Source organism: Meleagris gallopavo, unplaced genomic scaffold, assembly GCF_000146605.3.
Source record: "Meleagris gallopavo isolate NT-WF06-2002-E0010 breed Aviagen turkey brand Nicholas breeding stock unplaced genomic scaffold, Turkey_5.1 ChrUn_random_7180001956681, whole genome shotgun sequence".
In the NCBI taxonomy this organism is placed as follows: Eukaryota; Metazoa; Chordata; class Aves; order Galliformes; family Phasianidae; genus Meleagris; species Meleagris gallopavo.
The window spans coordinates 1-21,075 of record NW_011217186.1 but is presented as its reverse complement, the minus strand read 5'-3'; the positions used below and the strand labels follow the sequence as shown (position 1 = coordinate 21,075).

At 42.6% G+C, this 21,075-nt stretch overlaps 1 protein-coding gene across 1 annotated transcript; it reads right to left on the bottom strand.

Annotated features, from left to right (window-relative positions):
• Window positions 1-17: 17 nt before the first annotated feature.
• On the bottom strand, window positions 18-20,953 carry LOC100544221 (ESF1 homolog). Its single transcript, XM_010728276.3, has 12 exons — window positions 20,700-20,953; window positions 20,156-20,615; window positions 14,458-14,558; window positions 13,306-13,458; window positions 10,553-10,667; window positions 9,846-9,984; window positions 7,982-8,143; window positions 4,903-5,024; window positions 3,844-3,934; window positions 2,364-2,431; window positions 1,459-1,605; window positions 18-907 (listed from the first exon to the last, which is right to left on the bottom strand). The coding sequence occupies exons 1-12, from the start codon at window positions 20,951-20,953 to the stop codon at window positions 614-616; spliced, it is 2,106 nt and encodes a 701-aa protein (XP_010726578.1). The 3' UTR covers window positions 18-613.
• Window positions 20,954-21,075: the final 122 nt, after the last annotated feature.

Here is a 21,075-nt window from a genome sequence, read left to right as displayed (position 1 = left end):
GTAACTGTCAAAATTCCTTAGGGCAAATTTTCAATCATTTATTTCTGATATACATAAATGACATTCTTCTAAATGGTGGTTTTTTTCCCCCATTAATTAATTTTAACTAGATCCAGGAAATTATGAAGAGAAATTAGTCATGTAGCATGTATATAATCATGCAAAATACACAAAAGAGATGTATATAGAACTTCTTCAATTTGTATTTATATTAAAACCTTTTTTTAATCAGTGACTGTGTCTATGGACTTCTTCAGAATTAATGACATTAAGACCAATTAGTCTCAGCTCTCAACTCTCTGCAGAAGTGTTTTTCTTAAATACAACTGTAATTATGGCTAATTTCTGTAGATATCCTCACTACTTTTGTTACCTTTAAGACACTGCATGCTATGGAAACGTTGATTGGTGATGTGTTTTTTTCCAACAGTAGAAAACAATTTGGGGGGCAGAAGGAGAAAGGGCTTTTGTTACTCTCCTTACTTTAAAACTTGCCACTAGAATTAAATGACCTTTCTGAGAATTTTAGGGGATAGGAATTAGAGCAGATATATCAACTTCAACAGATGTTGTCAGTTAGCAAAGAAAAGTCCGAGTCAGAAACAAAGATCAGTTATTTGATTTTCTGTTTTTTCCTTGCCTGAAACTGTTCGGTTTTGTTTTTGACAGATTTTACCAACATTGACAAGGCAGGATCTATGGATTTCTTAGTCTCTTTCTCTGCCACCTTGTTCTCCTGCTCCTTGCTTGCCTCGTGAAGAACTTGCTGCTTTTGCTCTCTTCGGCGAGCTTTCTCTTCCAAGATCCTTTCTACTGCTTTCGTCTTCTTGAAATTTGGATCAGAAGGATCCACATTAAATAAGGGAGAAGTAAACATGGCTTGGAACCTCGTATCAGCAACATTTACCTGAAGGTGGAAAAATAGTATTTCTATTGGGTAACCTTTATCCGCGATAGCAAAGCTTTTAAATACAGTAAAATATGAGCTGCATAAGGAGAAACATCTCATGAGATTGTTCACCATTCCTGCAACTGCTCCAATCTTAAGTATCATCAAGTGTGGAGTAGAGAATCAAAAGATAATATAGAACAGATGAGTGAATGCATGTACAAGTGCTGCACATGTCTCTATCAGCAAACAAAAGAAAGGTTTCTTGTTAAGAACTGGCCAGAATGTAAGATGCAGCGGATAATGATCAGAACAAAGGTAGCAATGAGTTTTACAAGGCCTGTCTTATCTTACAAGGCCTTGCATACTGCTTTATCCTACACAAATTAATTTAATTTGAAAAGAGCCTGTAACTCCCTAAGAGGGAAGACACAAGTTCTTCTACTTCAACTTAGAGCAAGAAAGAAGGATATGGGACCGTAAAGTTTTTTTTCCCCAAATATTTGATGCTAACAACTAAGTATCTAAGCTTATATAGTCAAATCTCAAAATCAAAAGTACATCATTACCTGGAAGTCATCTTCTACTAATTCCTTCTTTTTCATTAAGAGTTTCTTTTTCTTCTTGCTCAAGTTCTGCTGTTCCACAATCTGTTTATAATTAAAATGCTTTCTGCCGTCGTCCTCATCATCCATCATAAGTAGAGCCATTTCAGCCTGTCACAAAGTAAGAGAGCTCAAGTACACAACAAAATAGTTTTCTATGAAAAATATAGCAATCACTTTGATCAAGTCAGTATGACTGTACATAAACGAGCTGAAATAGTGTTGTCAGTGCAGTATTATTGCAAACACAATGACATTAATGTTTTGAGGTGCAACATTAAATATTTTCTTTAAATTTTATAGTAATATTTAATATTTTAATATAAAATTTTAATAATTTTTTTAAATCTTTTATTGAATAACTGGAGATACACATTTATATTTTTTAACATACTGATAAACTAACTTCAGAATTGTACACACTAAAACATAGAAATAATGAATTGATACTATTTTATGTTTGTATTCAAATCACAAAATGAGAACTAACATAGTAACTAAACAAACTTAGTAGATGGATTTAACTTTTCATTCTGGGAAAGAATGTTAAAAGTCGACAGACAAACATGCTTTAAAGCTAGAGAGACTAAGCACCCAGCCTGGTTTCCATGCCCTTACACTTCAGTAAAACTTGACCCTGTTGAGCTGTGTTCAACTATAGTCTTCCAGAAAGAGATCCTGGTATAATCTTAAGATGTCAAGTGAGTGACCAACTACCATTCTCCTTGGTGGTTTTGTTCCAAAAGCTCTCGCCATTAATGTTATATGGTGTTACACTGGGTAGTTCCATTCACAAACACATGCATTATATGTTTGCAGAATTCAGGCACTGCAATATGTGTAAATCTATGCACTTTAAACCACTTTACCTTCTGTTTTTCAACTTCAGCTTCATCTTCTGAGTTACTTTCAACCAACTCTGCCTTCTTCTTTAAACCTATGGGCAAAAATAGGGCATTCACACATTTATTCAAGTTTATGCACGACAGCATAATTGATTTATCAACAGAACCTCAAATTTCATCTCATTTTCTTACATCAGATTTGGAAAACTGAGTATAAAAGCCTACTGGATATTTTCATAATTCAAGAAGACAGCAATACTGAGAAGAACACTATGCGGCTATATACCTTAAACCAGTTTAAGCTAAAAGAAAGAAAAATTGCCTTATGTGAGCCTTTACTGAGACTCCACAGGAAAAAAACCACACTAGGACTGAAAGTGGACAAGTCAAATTAGAGATCTGGAATGCTTTTAAAAACAGTATATATTAACATAAAACACAAGTGACAAGTACTTTTCCCTCCCTGACAATATCTAACCAAAATAAATGAAACACAACATCTAGGCTCATATGCAGCACTTGACATCTTTGTCCATGGTACTGTGTGTACAGCAATTATGTGTACTGTTACATCAGCAAGCGCTGTCATGAATTTTGGACATGCTAAATGCATATGCCTATATCCTGCATGGATACTTTTGGGGCATACCGGGCACAAAGAAGCTGCTTCACTTTGCACCTCCTCCTGAGCTGAAGCGTTGCTCACTGTGAGAATCGTTGCTGGTTTCAGGAACAAAGACAAACCTGACAAACACACACTCAGGTAGACTTCACAGAACTTTAAGTTCTCCTTTCGTAGCACTTAACAGAATACAAGAACTGAGAGCCGGTGTCCAACACCTCCTTACAGTCCTGCTTCCCTTAAGATGCCTCGGCTTGTCAAAAGTAAACTTACATTTACATGTTACAGTCAGTAAGTCCCTCAATGACACAAAGAACTTCTTACATAAGGCAGGAAATGCGCTGCCTCGGAGACTTTGGATTCAACACTGAAACAGCAAATATTAGTATGAAAGTATTCTTGCTACTGAAAAACAAGAAGGTGCTGAAGAAAGTGGCATTTTTCTTTTGTTTTTGAGTTATTTACTTTCTCCTAACATAAACTTCTAACTCTGAGGACACAAGACTGTGGTGGTTGGTGTCAAATTATAGGATGCTTACTCTTAACTTGTGACATATGAAAATTTGTTGCTAACACTCTTAATACACTGCTGTAGGAATCGCTCCTAGGTTTTGGTTTCCAGGTTCCAAAACCTGGTATGAAAAGCCATCTTGATTATCCCGACCTTCAAATTCTAACCCCCAAAATCATACTCAGAATAAATTTGTCATCAAAGTGACAGCTAACTAAAACACCACAAAAAANNNNAAAAAAAGATATCCCAAAAATCTGAATTGGAAAAGTTCACTCTGAACACGCCACCTCTGCATTACCTAGCCTTTCTTTGTTTCACTATGTAAAGAAAAGGCACGTTTATTCCAGAAGTTACCTGTCTTAACTCACCTGTTTTTCCAAGTTCCTCAGCAAAATATGGATCACTGAGATCGACATCAGAGGGAATTTCATCTTCACTCATTTCTCTCTCAGCAGTAGCCTGTAACAAAACACAAACATTATTTCAACCATCATATCAACTTCAAAAAATTCGCTGCAATTAAATGTTCCTTCTGCCAGAAACTAGGAATGCAAAAACCAAAATACTGCATGCTGAATCATCATCAAACTAGAACTGACTAAAAATTGCTAGTAGACAAATTCATAGTTTAAAGCCTGTACCACAGAATGAAAGCTTTCCTTTTACCTGAAGAAGAGCATTTTACACAGACCAAGGAACTCCATCAGCTGCAGTCACAGGCTGTACTGTAGCAGGCCAACCTTACCACCAAATATAGGCACAGGATGTAGTTCTAGCTACACAATCACTACCTGATTGCTCTTATTTGCTACAAAGACAACAATTACAACCTTACTACATCTAGTAGTAGAATAAACATTTCATTTATCTGCCTATTCCTGCACATCTCTGCCACTGAGGTTACCTCACAATTACCTCCCATCTGTGAAAAGAAAGCAACAGCAATTTTCACATTGCTAAAAGGCTATTCATACACAAACATATTTACCAAATTTGCTTTTCCAATTTCAAAGCTGAATAGTTCTTCAAGGCTATCCATTCTTTGCTGTTTCAGGTGTGGGAAACAAGCATCTGTTTTATTCTAGGCTGAAAAGGTCTAAAATTACAACTATTGTGTATTCTAACTACTATCCACCAAAAACATACTGTGACAAAAAGACCCTTCCTAATGCATTGAAAAGTAACATGTTAGAAATCAGACAGATAAATGAAATTTTATCAGTGTTACGCTGAACATCCCTTAGCTCTGCAGACTTCTTAAGGCACTCTAATCTTTCCAAACCAGTGACCACTCCACATTCAAACCTTGAAACAGTACTGTACATTATATAACCTTTTTTCCTTTAGATTATCCAACACAAGAGCTGCAACTTAAGAAGAACAAACAAACAGCAGCTCCCCCACCATCTGACCAGAGCAGACATTACCTTCCTCTTTTTTTTAAGATTTCTTTTTTCTTTCTTCTTCTCCAGGTATTTTTGCCATGGAGTTAGGTTATCCTTTCCTTCCAACCTATTTTTGACCATTTCTTCAGCACTTTCTTTCAGGCCTAGAACATAAAATAGCAAGTTAAAAAAATGAGATGAATCCAAATGTTTTCTTTTTTCCTTAATTTTTCTTTAAAACGTCCATGAAAACAATATAAGTACTGGTTAGAGCAACATCTTTATAAATAAGATCATTTTTATAAATAAGACCATGTTTTATCTTTTCCAGAGGACTATAACCCTACTAGCTCCTAAATATTTTGTGTCACCATTCAGTGTACAACTAAGTTCCTGAACATATGTTATGAACTGAACTGTACGGCCAAATTACCAAACAAAATTGGATCCTGCTCTGGAAACAGAATGGAGCTTCCCAAAACGTGCATCATTCAATGGTGCATAGAAATGTCACCTTAAAAAAGAATTTGTTAGCTGTTCCTATCTTATAGCTATTATACCCAGAATAAACGACGACTTTCAATAAAAAAAGTTAGGAAGAAAGCCAAGTGCAAACAGAAGCATAATTTAGTGTTTTTCAGTAGTACATATCTTGATCTCCAGAGTCAATAAAAGTGGAGCCATGTGCTTCCCAGAAACTAACTACTATTACTTTGGATTATTTTTCAGTAACTCTGGGGAAAAAAAGGTCACTTCCTGAGAATCAGAGTGTATTTAAGTGGCCAAAAGCCTTTTGATTGCAGAAGTGGAAAGGAATTATTTACTGTAGGTAGAATTATTAACTGGTCATAGAAAATGTTAATTTATCCCCCTTATCTACATTATTTTTATTTTTAAATCACTATTCTCACTTAATCTTTACAAACAATGGTCATGAAAAGAGAGTAGAAAGGTAATTTATGTTAGCACACAACTAAATCACGCTTGAAGTTAATGATCAGAAGTGATAATACTGTACCAAACTTAAGTATATTGCTTTGCACACTGCAGGAATGGAGAGGGAGGGTAGGTGGGACAGAATTTCTGCTTCTCTAAACAGTTATTTTGGAAACTTCCAAAAATTTAATAGTTATCAGAGTTGCAAGCTGTAAAAAGCTAGAAAGATGCTTCTCAAATCTCAGGAAATCTAACTGAGCAAGTTCACCTTACATGTAGCACCTTACCCTGCTAGTCTACCTCTCTTGAAAGCAAATGTCAAAGTCTCCTTTAATCCTAGCTAAACATTTTCAAGTCCAATAAAAAAACTGTATGAAAAACGGCCTGAATATCATTAAGAATGGCAATTGTGGCCTTCCTCTTCTTCACCTTCTAAAGGGAGCTTTGAGAGCTGGATATGGATGCATAGTGATTGTTTCTCAAATGAGATATGATTAAGAAAGCAGATGGGCGGTTAAATATAACACTGATTTTGTGCCTAAAAGAAATAGACCAAAGAAAGTTGGAACTGCACCTAATTTGTTTTTGCTGGCACTATGCTTTATTTTAAGCTATTACGATTCAAGAATAACAGAATGACTTCCACAGTATGTGTACTCATGTACCATGAGTAAATATTGGTGCCTAAAGTCAAATTTTTAAATGAATTCAAGTCTGCCTATCAATTGAAAACGTTCTTCACTTCAACTGTTGTAACTCTCTCTCTATTAAATGTATTGGCAGCAAAGTGATTTTGCAGTAAGTCAATCAGAACCAGGCAAAGTTTGATAATAAAAATATTTCAACAGAACTTTCTTAGAACTAATTTAAGGAGTCTTAAGAGATGAACACAGAAACTAGTTTTGAATTCCCAGACTACTCCAAGTGGAACATAATTCGTTTGGAATTTAAGTAAGCACATTTGATCAAGGAGAAACAAGATAATAACAATGTACTTCTGTCCCCTAGGAAAGCATAACCTCAGCTGTGTGTATTGCCAGAACTATAAACTACTGCTCAGCATGCAGTGACTACATTCCACCCTCAAAAATCCTCTCCTTCAGTAGTGCTGGACCTTCTCTATAAATGTTGCTTGAAATCAACGAAGACTAAATTTTGCCAGGAGGTTGAATATAAACAGGAGTTTCAAAGTAGACTGACAGATGTAAGAGCCAGGAGAGGCAAGGCAGCCGAGCACCAGTACCACAAACTGAATTCAGGTTTCCTGATGCTCTTGTCCAATATTAAATAACGCCTGACACACGTAAACACAATGTATTCCTAGCATAAATGTTTCCATTGTGGTTTCCAGCTTCTGTATGACATGCTGCAACTGAATATCTTTGCAAAATCTTATAATAGAAAACCCTGCTGCCTCCAATGCTCAGTGATACTAAGAATTAAAAGGTATTAACAAAGCAACTCCAGGAATGGAAATACTGACACGCTGTGGGCATTTGAAGTAAGACAAGTTGATGGGCTTTGCTAGTAAGCACTTGTCCTATAACACACATTAAGTGCCTTCTCTAAAGTGTACTGGGAGAATACTCATCAGAAGTTATTTGAATTATACAACTAAAGGTCATAACTATTTTAATGCAATGCATGTTTTCAAATAAAAGTCTTATGAAGAACTAGGTAGGACATAAATTCATTCAGTTTGATTGATTTCACCAAATTAGTACACACACACACCAAGAATTTAAAAAGGAGCATCTGTATAAAGCAAAAGTTGTCCAAGTTAATTCAAAATTAATAGTACAACTGAGATTCACATTCCAAAATGGAAATTACACATCAGTGGAGAAGGGGCTGCATTCTACTACGGCTCTGGTCTCACTGGTTACAATAGCAGATCAGGTTGTGCCCTTGTATCAGCCTGCAGTCTTACACCTCCCAAAGCACTGCAACAACTGCTGCCCCCAAAATGGACAAGTCACACCTTCCTGGTCTTTGGACTGTAATGAAATCCTTTGAGCAGTCACCAAATGCTCCTATTTGCCTGAGTGTCTAACCAAGAGAATAATAGCCAATTTCTTCTTTTCTAGAGCACCTCTGCTATTAGAGCAAACGAAATTAACTTGCAAATGAATGTAACAAGTTCCAGGGCTTGTACGTGCTGTCAAAAGAAAACATAAAAGCTTACCTGGAACCCATTTAATCTCCATTTCTATATCCTTTTCTTCCTGCTTTTTCTCTTTTTCTTGGATACTTTGCAAAAGTTCTCTGTACTTGGCAATTTGCTCTTCATCATCTTTTTGGCTCTTCCTGGGTTTGTCATCTTCCATTTCATGAGCTACACCTTCCCCTGAAAAGATAAAGGTATGAAAGACAGCCTCAAAGTGGTCAGTTGAATTTCACATTCAGGAAATACACCTAAGGCAATAAAGAAAGTAATCCCAGGCATTTTCCTGTATCGTTCCCAGAAAAAGTAACCAAGTTTAGAATTCCTGTACTTAGATGAAAAAAAAAAATCTGAGAAAAGATGTTGATCTGTCCAATCGTCACTACCAAAACAAAACAAAACAAAACAAACCAATTACAATATGACCTGCAATAAGCTTTTAAAAAGCACTGGCACAGCTGCCCAGGGAGGTGGTGGACTCACTGTCCTTGGAGGCGTCCTAAAACTGTGGGGATGTGGCACTGAGGAACGTGGTCAGTGGGCATGGAGGGGGTGAGCTGGTGGTTGGACTGGATGATCTTAGTGGTCTTCTCCAACCTGAATGATTCTATGATACTGGATAATGAAGGGAATGCAAATTTGTATTTTTTACTGTTTTGCTAATTTTGCTGGGAAGAATTTAAGCAGTGACATGTATTGCCACACTCAAAATACTCATCATCTCAAAAAACTTTAAGGGTCTTTTCACTCTATGAGCAAATAAAGAACATTTGACAGCAGCTGCAAGAAAAGGAAAATGAGCCACATTCTGGTGGTTAAGACAGTAATGATTTTTGCCAACAGATTTTTCAGACTTTCTGAACAGTAAAAAAAATAGCCACAAGAAAATGTTCTGATGTTTTTCACTCGGAATGAACTGGATAGCCACCACAATCTCTAGAAAAAATCAGTCAAATGTACAATGAAAAGCATCTTTTCTGTAGCAGGATCATCAGATCAGCAATAAAGAAAGTGAGCTACAATTTAGATGAACTGTGATCTTGCTACTTGAAATCACTCCAATTATAATCATTATACTTGGCTTAGTTAAAATTTAATTATACCAGGTAAAGAGACTTTGCATGACAAATGGAAAACACAACAACAGGAATCTCTTTCAAAGCTAGGGTAAAAAAAAATAAATTAAGTCAACCTGTCTCCCTACTGTACTTCCAAAATCAGATAATATACTTTCTCAGTTCCACAGCAGAATTGTTTTACTTTGTCTTCAAAAAGGATTTGGCCATTTTGAGGTTATACCAGTGACATTATTTATTTCAAGAATCAGAAATAGGCCTATATAATTCATCTCAACTGTGGCTTCAGAGATGTTTTAGAAAGTTCAATATGTGTTTTCTTGCTACGTATGCAAAACACTGGGGAAGTTTGTTTCTGAAATCTGTATTTAACTCAAAGAAAAAAAAAAGAGAAAGAAAAAGAAAAAGAAAAAAAGCAAATCTGAGAAACTCCACAGCTTCCATGTCATCAGGCCTAACTGAAATTTTTCTTTCATTATCTGTAGGCATTATATCATCACTCCATTTATTTCCTAATTGAAGAGTGAACCACAGCTACCATCAAGCTCACCACTGATGTCCATCCATCTCAAAGTCACACACACAAAGGAGTAAGAACATGCCACTTCCAGAGACGTTTAGCTCTGGGGGAAAGGTAGGCTATTGTCATAGGAGAACCTGACCACAGCTTTTCAATAATGAGTATAATATTGTTACTGTAAAAGGAAACACTCAAAGTATTTTCTAATTATATGGAATTTATACGTTTGACTCACATTTAAAATGCTGTAGCTAACGACTTTGTGCTCAACATTTATTAATGAAGGTACCTTGCTGCTGTTCTTCCTCTTCTTCACTAGATGAAGCCAAATAAGCTTGAAAATCCATGTCCAGAAGTTCCTCTTTATTAAAAGTTCTGCTAAGTGACATTACTCGTTCGTGATCTGTTTCATCCCATGTGATATCTACCTTAAAAATAGGATAGCTGCTTGTAGAAGCCAATCTGTTAAAATTAAACATTCTAAAGCACTTTTAAAAGAAAACTGCTTCCTAAGTGGTATAGATAAAATAAATGCGTTGCTAGTATTCTCCACAATGATTTCCTAAAATAATCATTTATTAAAATCAATTGAATTCCAATTTTGATTTCTTTCTTCTAGTGGATCACTACAAGGAGGGGAAGCAATTGTGTAAGCCTGACACTACCACTAAAAACACTCTTGTTGAACTGCACCCAAATAGCCATTTTCAGCAAATTATATGATTTAATTGTTGATAACAAATGAAGTCCACGTGCAACTTGAAACAGACATAAAATGAAATAAAAAATGCAGTCTTCAGTTTTTAACAAAGAAGCTTATTTATGGGGTCACAACTTGGGACTCTAAAACGTGCTTGCATCTTGTAGTATGTTTGATGTCTCTATATTGAAGTGGTGAACAAAAACAGAAGGTTTTCACCACTACTTCTATTATTTATAAGCTGACAATAAAACTAAACAAATTAGAAAAACATTATGAAAACATTGTAAAGATACCTTTGATGTTCCCATTGCAGCAGATGTGAAGTACTTTGGCTTATATCCAGATACATTCACTTCTGAGGCTGTGTCTTTTGGCTTATCATCAAATGTAACGTTATCTGGAATAAATCTTAAAGATAGATAATATGTTATTATTCAAATACACTGGGAAGATTCATAGTATAAACAGTCTTTTTCTCAAATACAGAACATCAACACAAAATAAGGGGCCAGGAGATGTGGTTAGACATATGCAATGTGGTTAAACACAGAATGTGTCTACCACATTTAGGGACATCACCCCCTGCAGTCACCAGGAAATGATGAGGCTGACACGCTGGCTCAAGTATGGTGGACTGAGCACTCTCCTTCTGAGAACATTGCCCACTGGCTACATCAGAAGCTGCAGCATGCTGGACAGAAGATGATGTGGCCAGCAGCCAAAGCACGGAGGCTGCGCAGAACAATGTCAGATATCATCCAAGCATGTCATGATTGCAACACTTGCTCAAGGATGAGACCAAAACCCTTGTCAGAGATGACTGCCCACCTTGACAGAGGACATAACTCTCATCAGACGTGGCAAGTTGATTATATAGGCCCTCTCCTGTGATCTGAGGGGGCCGGGTATGCATTAACTTGTGTCCACATGGCAAATGGACTGATGTAGCTCATCGAGAATGACCAGGGCACACACTTCACAGGCACGATGGTACAGTGCTGGGCAGGAGAGAAGACCACTGAATGGTGATTTCAACTGCCGTATAATCCCATGGGAGCAGCCTCACTGAATGTTATAATGGCATCCTTAAGGCTGCTCTGAAGATAGACTCTGGGTCCCTGCAGGGGTGGATGAAGAGACTGCATGAAACCCTGTGGGAGCTGAACAAAAGACCCAGGGATGGCAGCCCCAGCACCCTTAAGATGCTTCAGATAACTTGGGCTTCCCCTCTTAAGATCCAAATTGTGGGCACTGACAATCATGTAAGACCCCAAACTGTTAATGAAAATAATCTTCTGCTCCCTGCCCCTGACAATCTAGAACTCTGTACCCACAGAACAGAATTGCCCTGGAAGGTGCAAGTAGAATTGAAGTGGTGTGGCCCATTTGCACCCCTGGGGGAGACTAGAGAGTAGTGTCTCTAGTAATCAGTATATGGCCTACTGACACTGTGGTCAACACTCTGGTCTTCACTGCTAAGGGAACTCTTATCATGTCCCTATGGCAGATAAGAACCCCCCCTTTGGTGCCTGAAATAGTAATGCAGTCACAGATATATGGCCAAAGGGTGTGGAATAGACAGCTGGGATATGCCCCAGACAAGCCAAAGTGTTGACTCAAGACAGGAGTATGGCCTGTATTTTGCCTTGGAAGGCAGACCTTCCTTTCTTGGTACCTCTGAAATATCTGTACTACTCTGTGAGTCTTTCAGAGTTCCTAGGATCACCAGAAGGAGCAAAATGTCATCGAAGTGTTCCAGTGTTGCTGTGAGATGGAGCACGACACCTGGCCATGGCCTATGTGGGACTGATGGAACATAAGATGGACTTGCACCAAACAGCTGCATGCCTCCAGTAACATCATCAAGCACTGACTCATGAGAGAACATGGATTCCAACTACAAACTGATCATCAATCATCTTACTTTGTGTCAACCTGCATCTCAACAGGCAATTGTATGAGCATCATGGTGCGTTGGATCTCCGTAACAGGGAAGGTTCACCCTCCAGCTGGCTCAATCAGTGATTCAGGCCATGAAGGGGTAGAATGTATGGGAACTGCTGAGTCAAGAGCTGAACCACTGATTGAGCACCTGGAGAAAAGACAGTCAGCCCCAGGAGCACAGATGAAGGTAATTTATCTGTAATACCAGAAGGGTGGAGCGAGGCTCTACCCCTTTTAGACCTCATTTAAGGGCTGACTGCCACCAAGTCAGGCTTTCTTACTGAAGATCCTTCTTTTGTGGAGTTTCTCTGAAGCCTAGATCTTTGGAGACAGATAAGAATTATTATTTTTTAAACAGTCTTCTTGTTGTGCTGGTCCTGGTGCCATTACATAAGCATGAAAAATTACATGCTCTTTTGGCCTGAAACTTATCCTTCATGGTTTCTAAGAGTGCCCATAGCACAGCCTCCAGGAGACAAAGCCAGCTTCTTCAAACACTAATATGATTTAGTTACTTCTTTTCTGCCTAGACTAGCAGACTCTTTGATAACAAAAGGAAATACTAGCAATAAAACACAACTGTAATTTAAAATTATTAATTTTCCAACACACCTTATGAAATATCAGAGCCTCTAGCTTGTGGAGAGTAACGTGCTGATCTATTGCAGCTTCAGAAAAGAGCAGCTATATTTGTGCTCTGTGCTACCAGTCCAGAAAAATAGACAAAAAGCAAAAAAGAAAAGCTACAAGAGTTGCAAGTTGATGTTTTCTTGATGCGTATCTTAAAACACTGCTTAATTTTACCAATAAGGTTGAATATTCAACTGCAATTATTGTAATTTCTCTATGTAGAGATACACTCAAAAATTCCATTTCTACATAAAAACACTTAAGGGACAAATAGACAAAAAAAACAACTACCACTACCTCCTGTACCTTAACAACTCATTGCTTGCTGAGTTTATTTTAAAAATAACAATAACCTCAACTTTGGTTAAAGAATAAATCCTGTCCAATCCATATTATTCTGAATTGATTTTTAAATTTGTGTCCTTTGTCCTTTCCCCCTTTGGATATACAAGAAAGCCACTATTAGATTTACCTGAGGTCAATAAAAGAGCAGCTACTTTCAAATTCCAGTCCGTCGCATTCCTCGTAAATTTTATTGGCTGTTTCAGGAGAGTCACATTCTACAACTGCATAGAAGTACTTCAGTCGCTTAAACTGATACTCCCTCAATTTTTCCTTATAAAGCCTGCAAAAGCAGAAAACAACAGAATTAGTGAGCCGACTTAAACAACTTTTCATCTGCAAAGTATTTTAATTCAACTCCTTAAATACATGCATCACTGAAACACTCTCCCTGTCTTTATAAGATTAAATGTTAAACAACAGGATGTTCTACCAATACCTATTCAGTTTTACTCAAAGGAGTAATTCACACAGCTCTATTAAAGGAGGCTGTGTTTCACTCAGTGCATTTTTCCACCCAGAGAGCTAACATTCTAAGGCTGACATTGTTAAATTTTCCAACTTTTTTAAATTATTAGTGTTGTTCTAATCACTTCAACATGTTATATTGTTGCAACTCTACTTGACTCTGCCTCCTACCAGCACTGTGAGGTTAGACTCCCCATACAAGGCATACAGCAGAGCACCTCTGCATGCCTCTGTGCAGGCCACAGAAAGCAGCAAGCAATATTTCCTACCAAAGTGTTTGAGCCTATTTAGCTGAGCTGAAACCTGCACCCTTGACTCCTGGCAAAGCTGGTGAAAAGCATTTTCATGTACAGGTATGGTTACTCCATGCTTGGAGAAGCTTGACAATGTCAGGCCTGATGAGCTCAGCCTGCTGCAGCTGGTAGCTTTTAAGAGATCTCAACCTGGGAATTCTTGGGCTAGGCTAAGATCCATGTTGGTTGTGCTGATAAAAATTTTAATAGCAAGCAACAAAGGGGTTTTTCTTGTGCGAGTGGCAATTTGTAGAGAAAAATCATATATTGAACTCTCGACACATCCAATTAATTATTGCAATGAGCAATAAAAATTTTCAAGTCTCCTATCAGTAACAATTTTTTTGCAAGTTTTATCATAATGCATTTATTATACGCATTCCTACTGAACTAGGGTCAGGTCTGATAGATCCCTCGAAAAAGCTACAAAATGAAAATGTCTACAGGAGACTCCAATAAATGAAGTTCTGTAACAAGCTGCTGATCAGGGAATTAGATTCATTTGAAGATTAAGTTAATACTCGTCTTTCTCTGTGGTGTTCTCTGGAAGATCAAACAGTTCCTTAGGCCCTTGTTGTTCCTCCTCTTTCAATCTTTCTTTTCCAAACTCTGAAGGATAAATCTAGAAATAAAACAATACAAAAATAAATCTAAACTGTGGAGCAAACTGTATACCAATTAAGAATAAGATCTCACCAAGCCTGTTGCAATTTGCTGATTTTTAGAGAGGGGAAAAAAAAGATATGGGTTCAATTTCACAAGTTTTAATATCTTCTTAACCTTAAAGAAAAGACAAGGAAGTGAACAACTGTTAAAAAGGAGAATATTTTGAGACAGATGAAAATTAATAGGAGCAGTAACTTCATTCATCTTACTGTGGCCCTCTTCAGAAAGGGCTACTAGACTGACTCAGGAAGTTTCTGCTGCAAGCAAACTGGAAAAGCATTACTTTGATCAGAAGGTAACCAGTTTATAAATAATTCAAAATTGTTGAAAAACAAACAATAGTGGGCAATGACAAAGGAAGTTGGAAAGCATTTAGAAATCTCCAGGTTTAAGGCTGAGTTATCTTCTAGATAGACTACTGGAAAGCAATCTAGCTAAGGAAATGGAGTCTCCCTCTGTTAGGTTTTGAAAACTTCACTATTAATCTTAGCGAAACAGCACTTGGAGCCAACATCATAAACACAATATGTTAACAGCTTCAGAATCCAAGCCCATCACTAGAAAGCAGTTATGCTTTATATTTTAGGCCACAAATATGGTGAAGAATTTAGAGGGGAAGACAAATGAGGAGCAGCTAAGTCCCTTGGTTTGTTCAGTGCAGAGCAGAGGAGCTGAGGGGAGGCCTGATGGCAGCTGCAGCTCTCCCAGGGGGCGGAGGGCAGCGCTGAGCTCTGCTGTCTGTACAGCGACAGGGCTGAGGGAACGGCACGGAGCTGTGTCAGGGGAGGGCAGGTGGGGGTGAGGGAAAGGCTGTGCCCCAGAGGTGGTGGGCATGGCACAGGCTGCCCAGGGCAGTGGGCACGGCCCCGATGCCGGAGCTCAGGGAGCGCTGGGACACCGCTCTGACACTGGGGCTGGGGGTGCTGTGTGGGGCTGGGCTCGGTGATCCTTGGGGGTCCCTTCCAGCTCGGGATGTTCTGTGATTTTATGAAAGCTCTTTGTCAGACCTCGGTATTTGCTGTTGATTATGTCTTGACTGCTGATTTATTCATTCACTGCTGGTGGCCTCTGCCTGAAGCTCTCCTGTTCTTGTTAAGTCACACACCTCATCTAATCTCTCATACAAAAGTTTGCAAAATGAGTTGGGTCCATTCCAACTCCAGATATTCCACAATTCTGTGACCACTCAAGAATTGGTCTCGTGATAATCAGGACCAGAACCATCTAGGCCTGAAAAGATCTTCAAGATTACCAAGGCCAACCACGACACATGACCTCCCAGGTCACACTAGCATCATGGTAGCTGTCACTGCTGTATCTTCACACCCCCTCACTCTGGCTCCTGTATCCCAAATCCAGCCAAGAAGGACTTTACAATAGTGCTGTGTGTGTGGAGGGAGCCCCTGGCCAGGGCTTCATGCTTTCCTCCCTTCCTCATCTTTTCCAGCAGATGATGGGAAACACCAGACTAAGCTCTACAGAGCTGCCTGGTGCTCCCCTTCAGCAAACAGGAGCCCCAGCCAGCCCAGAGAACAGAAGCTCAAGCTGCAGAGATGAGAGAGGGATGTGGGGGGAGGAGGAGGAGGAGGCCAGGACAAGGGAAACATCACAAGGAGGGGAAGTATACAGCCAGGAAGGCTGGCTACTCCATCACCACGCAGGCGCAGAACAGCAGCTGCTGCTGTTGGCCATGGTGCCAGGCTGGTAGCTCACTGTCCAAGCCTACACCCCCTGCCAGTGAGACCTCCCTGGCCTGTCTGCTGGAGAATGAGCACATTTGGCACCAAAGCTACTCGGGTGAGCTGCTGCAGTTCAGTGCATGATGCCACCTAACGCATCACAGGGAGGAAAACTGCCCAGACTTGCACTGGCCCTCAGATGCACTCTGTGAGGATGCCTTGCTGAACTTGCTTTCTGGAGCAGGGCAGGCAGAGGGGTTCCTTACCTGGCAGACCCCAAGATAAACACGGCTCAACTCAGGCTGCATAAGTAACCCAGGAGCAAAAGAGCAAGGGGACAGCAGCTGAGGGGCTGACCAGGAGAAGGTGCAGACAAGAACTTGCACTGATACCAGCACAAGGAAACACCCTGGCATCCCTGTCCATTCTGCCATCCCCTGTAGGTGAGCGGCATATAACGGGGCTCTGAGCCCACCCAGAGCCGTCCCTCCAGCCTCAAAAGGAGAGTGTGGAGGGATGGAGTCAAAACCAGGCTGGAGCCCAGGCTGTGCCATGGGTCCAGCTTGAGGTGAGCGAGCCTCTGAAGCATCCTGCTTCTCACTTGGTTTCATGCAGGTTTGACCTGTTTGCTCCTCTCCCCTTCAAAGGTGAGAAAAGCTCCTGGGAAAGGCACTCCCGACAACACACCAGCTCTTCCCAGCAGCCAAAACATGCCCCGTGCTCCCAGCAGCACTGGAGACAAACGGAGCTGCCAAAAGGCCACTGGGGAGAGACCTGACAGGGGCCTGCTCCACCGGCTGCGGCGGTGCCTCTCCTGTTCCTACAGACTGACAAGCATTGTAGGGACACTAATCAACACAGACTGCCACGCACTGCGTGCTCATTCCCATTCTTTATCACTCTGCCTGCCTCCTGGGCATGAAGCATCATCCATAGCTCCCCATACCTGCCTCTCACCACACCCCACAGGACTGCAGGCTTCATCTCACTCCTCTTTCACCACTGGCAGAGGGAACAGAAAGGAACAGGTCCGTGTTTATTTTCGTCAGGGCCAATTATGAACCTATATTAAAAGCCACAGAAATAGGTAAGTAGACAGAGAAGCTAGTATTTCCTGTGCTCATATAATATTAATTAAAAGGCAGTTTCTCTATGAAACACTGCTACATTACCTCTGCTAAAAACGGAGAAAAGTCACTGTGTGGGAAGAAGATGTAAGCAGGGCACTTTCTGGAGTACTCTCACAAATCAATAATTATGCAGAATGTTTGCTGCAGATACACCCAAAGCAAAGGGCCAAGTTACAGAAAGGCCCAGAATTTCTATCCTAAAAGTCTCTGTGATTTCCAGCAATCACCTAACAGCCTCAGCAGCCCAGCTCTGATATCTCACTCCCCACCAGTGGTGGCTTGGCGCCAGAAGACACAAGAGATGTGGACATCACGGCTCAGAGCCGGGCAACAGGAGAGCCTTCAGTAGTTAACTCAATGGACAAGTCACATCTGTCATCTCCATAGCTAGCCCTTCACTTGGAACTTGGTGGCTAAACATCTGTTTGAAACTGGCCAGAGGACACAGAGCCCTCTAGACGCCTGGCTGACACCTAGCCATCCTGAGCCTACAGGAGAAGGCTCATCCTGGGGACTGGCATTTCTCGGAGCTCTCACCACTTCAGGATGCTCCCAGGCTTCCAGTGCTCACGACAGGCAGCAAGGCGGGAGAGGAACCAAGGAAAACAATGAGCAACACGCAGGAAGCTCTGTTTTCTTTGGTCTGCAATGATCTGCACGAATCTTCAGCTGCTGGAGACGACTATCCACACTGGCCCCTCTCCAGGGCAGCTGCAGCCTCTCCTGAGCAGCACAAACTCCTCTCTGCTCCCAGGGATGGTGTGGGAGAGCTGCACGCGCAGCCCTGCACGGAGCCCTACCAGGCAGTTGGTTGTCCTTCTTGTTCCTGCTGGGAAAGACGAGGAACATCACCTCTCCTCCCACTGACACGGGCACTGCTGGTGGCTGCCACAGAGCAGGCAGCGGACCTCCCTGAGGCTGCAGGGACACACACCAAAGCACAACGCGTGGAGAGCAACAAAGGCACTTGCAAGCCACAGCTTGTCCTGCCTTTAACCATTTGGAAAGTCGCTGTATGTTTTGGAATCAAAGGCTTTCTTTGTGCTCTTGAAGAAGCCAATAAGCCATCCTAAAGAGGAAAGTGTTTATCTGAGGTCTTAAGCAACACTGTGCCTATTTCGTGCCAGCACGGTGTTTGACAGAGAGGACAGCCCAGCCTGAGCTGCCCACTGGCACACTGGCCTTCTCCTCTGCAGCCAGGAGGGGGCTTGGGCTCTCCGTGGTGCCGATCACACTTCAGGTGCTGGGTACAGAGCTGGCGGGACTGCCGTGACAGCTTGCAGGCACTGCACTGGCACTATACAGGCTGGCCTGAGCTGCACCCAGCAGCATTCCTGTCCTCTCAGATGGAAGTTGAAAGGAGGTCGCTTAAATCCCAGCTGTGCAAGAGAGTCATAGAATCATTATAGTTGAAGAAGATCCCTAAGGTCATCTATTCTGATTGCCAACATATCACCACCGTGCCGACTAAACCACGTCCCTCGCCTTGAAGGAGCTCCCAGTCCCATCACCAGCCCCAGGAGTGCTGCTGCTTTTCCCAGCCCACACCATCTTGCTCACCAGAGCTGGAGGGTTCACACAGCCAAAAGCTGCTGTGCCACCTGCTTTCCCAGACAGAAGTCTGCCCATACCAGTTTCTCTGCAGGACACGAAGGCTGCCATAACCTGTCCCAGCCTCACCAAAGTCTCCACCACCTGACATCGTGGGTTCATTGAAGGTACTCAGAGGCCCAGCAGAGCACACCCCAGCTCACAAGCACCCAAAACTCAGCAGAAGCCTGCTCTGTTCAACCAGGCTTTGCTTGACACGAAGGGAGGCCAGTGGTACTCCACTGCCTTGGCTCTTGGAAGCTGCAAGCTGCTCTGAGATCCCATTCCCCCTCTGCTGCTGGGAGAGCACGCATCGGTCACCTCCCATAGGACACGAGAGCTGTCTCTTCCACGTCTAGGCAAGCATTGTGCCTCCAAGAAATGGCAAGGCTTACACCGAGACCAGAAGTACTGCACGGCTCAGCCTTTAAAGCTCAGGAAAAACATTTTTGTATCAAATAATAAAATAAAATAAAAAATAAAAAAAAATGCTGGCACTCAGAATGAGGAACGGAGCCGGAGCAGCAGTGAATGAAAAGCACATGCGCTGCAGACCTGGCTGCCAACACAAATTGATGCTTTGAAACAAAGAGCACTTGTGTTTGGCTTGAGGATCTTCCACGGCTCCTCGGCAGGGGATGCACAGATGGGAAGGAAGCACAGGTAGAGACACGGCGATGGCACTTGCTGCTGAGCGCTTCCCCAAACAAAGGCACGGCCCAAAATGGAGTCCCTGCTGTGACCCGTGGGGCAGCAACGGCTCATCCCCATCCTGTGCTGAAGGGTAGCGTGGAACAAACCTTTGGACAGCACAATCCGAATCACGAAATCACTAAGGTTAGAAAAGACCACTAAGATCATCGTGTCCAACCAACCAAGCCATGCCCACGTGCAGCGCCCTGACCCGCACACACCGCATGCCCGCACTGCTGCAGGCTCACACGGGACACCTCCAGACGTCGACAGCAGCCACACGGAGCGCCTGCCGCCCCGCAGCAGCCTCACCTGCCACCCACCCGCTCTCCCACGGAGCACTGATCCTCCCAGCCCGGCTGCAGGACCGCTCCCCGGGCACGCCGGGGCACGAGGCACGCCGCGCTCCAGCCCCACGGCACCAGATAACATCTGCTTCCTGAGCGGGAGCACGGAATTACCGAGCGGCAATCGGACGGCCCCCAAACATCCCGCGGGCACGGAACAGGACGTGGCAGCGGACCACCCCGGTGCCCCAAAACCAACGCACTGCCGACCGCTTTCGCAGCCCCGAAGCCCGCGGATCGCAACTCCCCGCAGAGGGGAGATGCTCCCCGCTCCCCGAGGTCCCGACCAACAATCGCCCGTCCTCCGACCCGAGGAGGGGAGCGTTTCCCTGCGCTCACAAAGGGCACGTTTGTACCCGCGCCCGCTGCTAAATGCGCGGTTGTTCCGAGCCGCCGGACCTGGATGGCTGTGGAAACACCCGCTGCTCCGCGGAATAGTTCGCATTCCAGCTCTGAGGGCTGCGCTTGGAAACGCTCAGAGAGGAAGGAGTGTTTATTCACCGAGAGAGGTGTGGGTCCGGCTATTGACTTAGGCCCACGTGTAATTGCCGGAGGACGGCTTTGATCTCCGCGGCTTGACCAGCAGATGAATGGCAAGGAAGGAAAGAAAAATACCAGTGTCAGGTTCCCCCGGCAGATACCCGCAGCCGGGCCTCACCGCCCTCGCGTCTTTGTGAAGCTCCCGGCCGCCCGCTGCCTCTCCCCTCTCTCCTCTCCCTTCCTCCGCTCGGTGGCCGCGGGGGACCGAAATCCGGGCCGTGCGCCCATCGCCAAGGGGACACACGGGGATACACGGGGACCGGCACAGCGCGGCAGCCGCAGCATCCCCACGGCGGCGGGAGCGCCGGGAGGCAGATGGCAGCCCGGGCTCAGCGAGTAGAGCCGCCCAAGCGCCTTAACGCCGGATCTCATCCGCTCGTTCCTCTTCTGGAGGTTCTCTCCTTTAAGAACTGAAGGCCCCGGCAGAAGGACATCTCCCGTTCGGGATTTTTTGCCTCTCCAGAAGCGTTGACTCAGCGAATAGCTGCTCCGAC

Coding starts and splice junctions, on each gene's coding strand:
- LOC100544221 (XM_010728276.3), bottom strand. CDS start 20,953: ATGAGATCCGGCGTTAAGGCGCTTGGGCGGCTCTACTCGCTGAGCCCG. Junction 20,616..20,699: donor TTCACAAAGACGCGAGGGCG/GTGAGGCCCGGC, acceptor CTGCTGGTCAAG/CCGCGGAGATCAAAGCCGTC. Junction 10,668..13,305: donor TGCTCTTTTATTGACCTCAG/GTAAATCTAATA, acceptor TCTATCTTTAAG/ATTTATTCCAGATAACGTTA.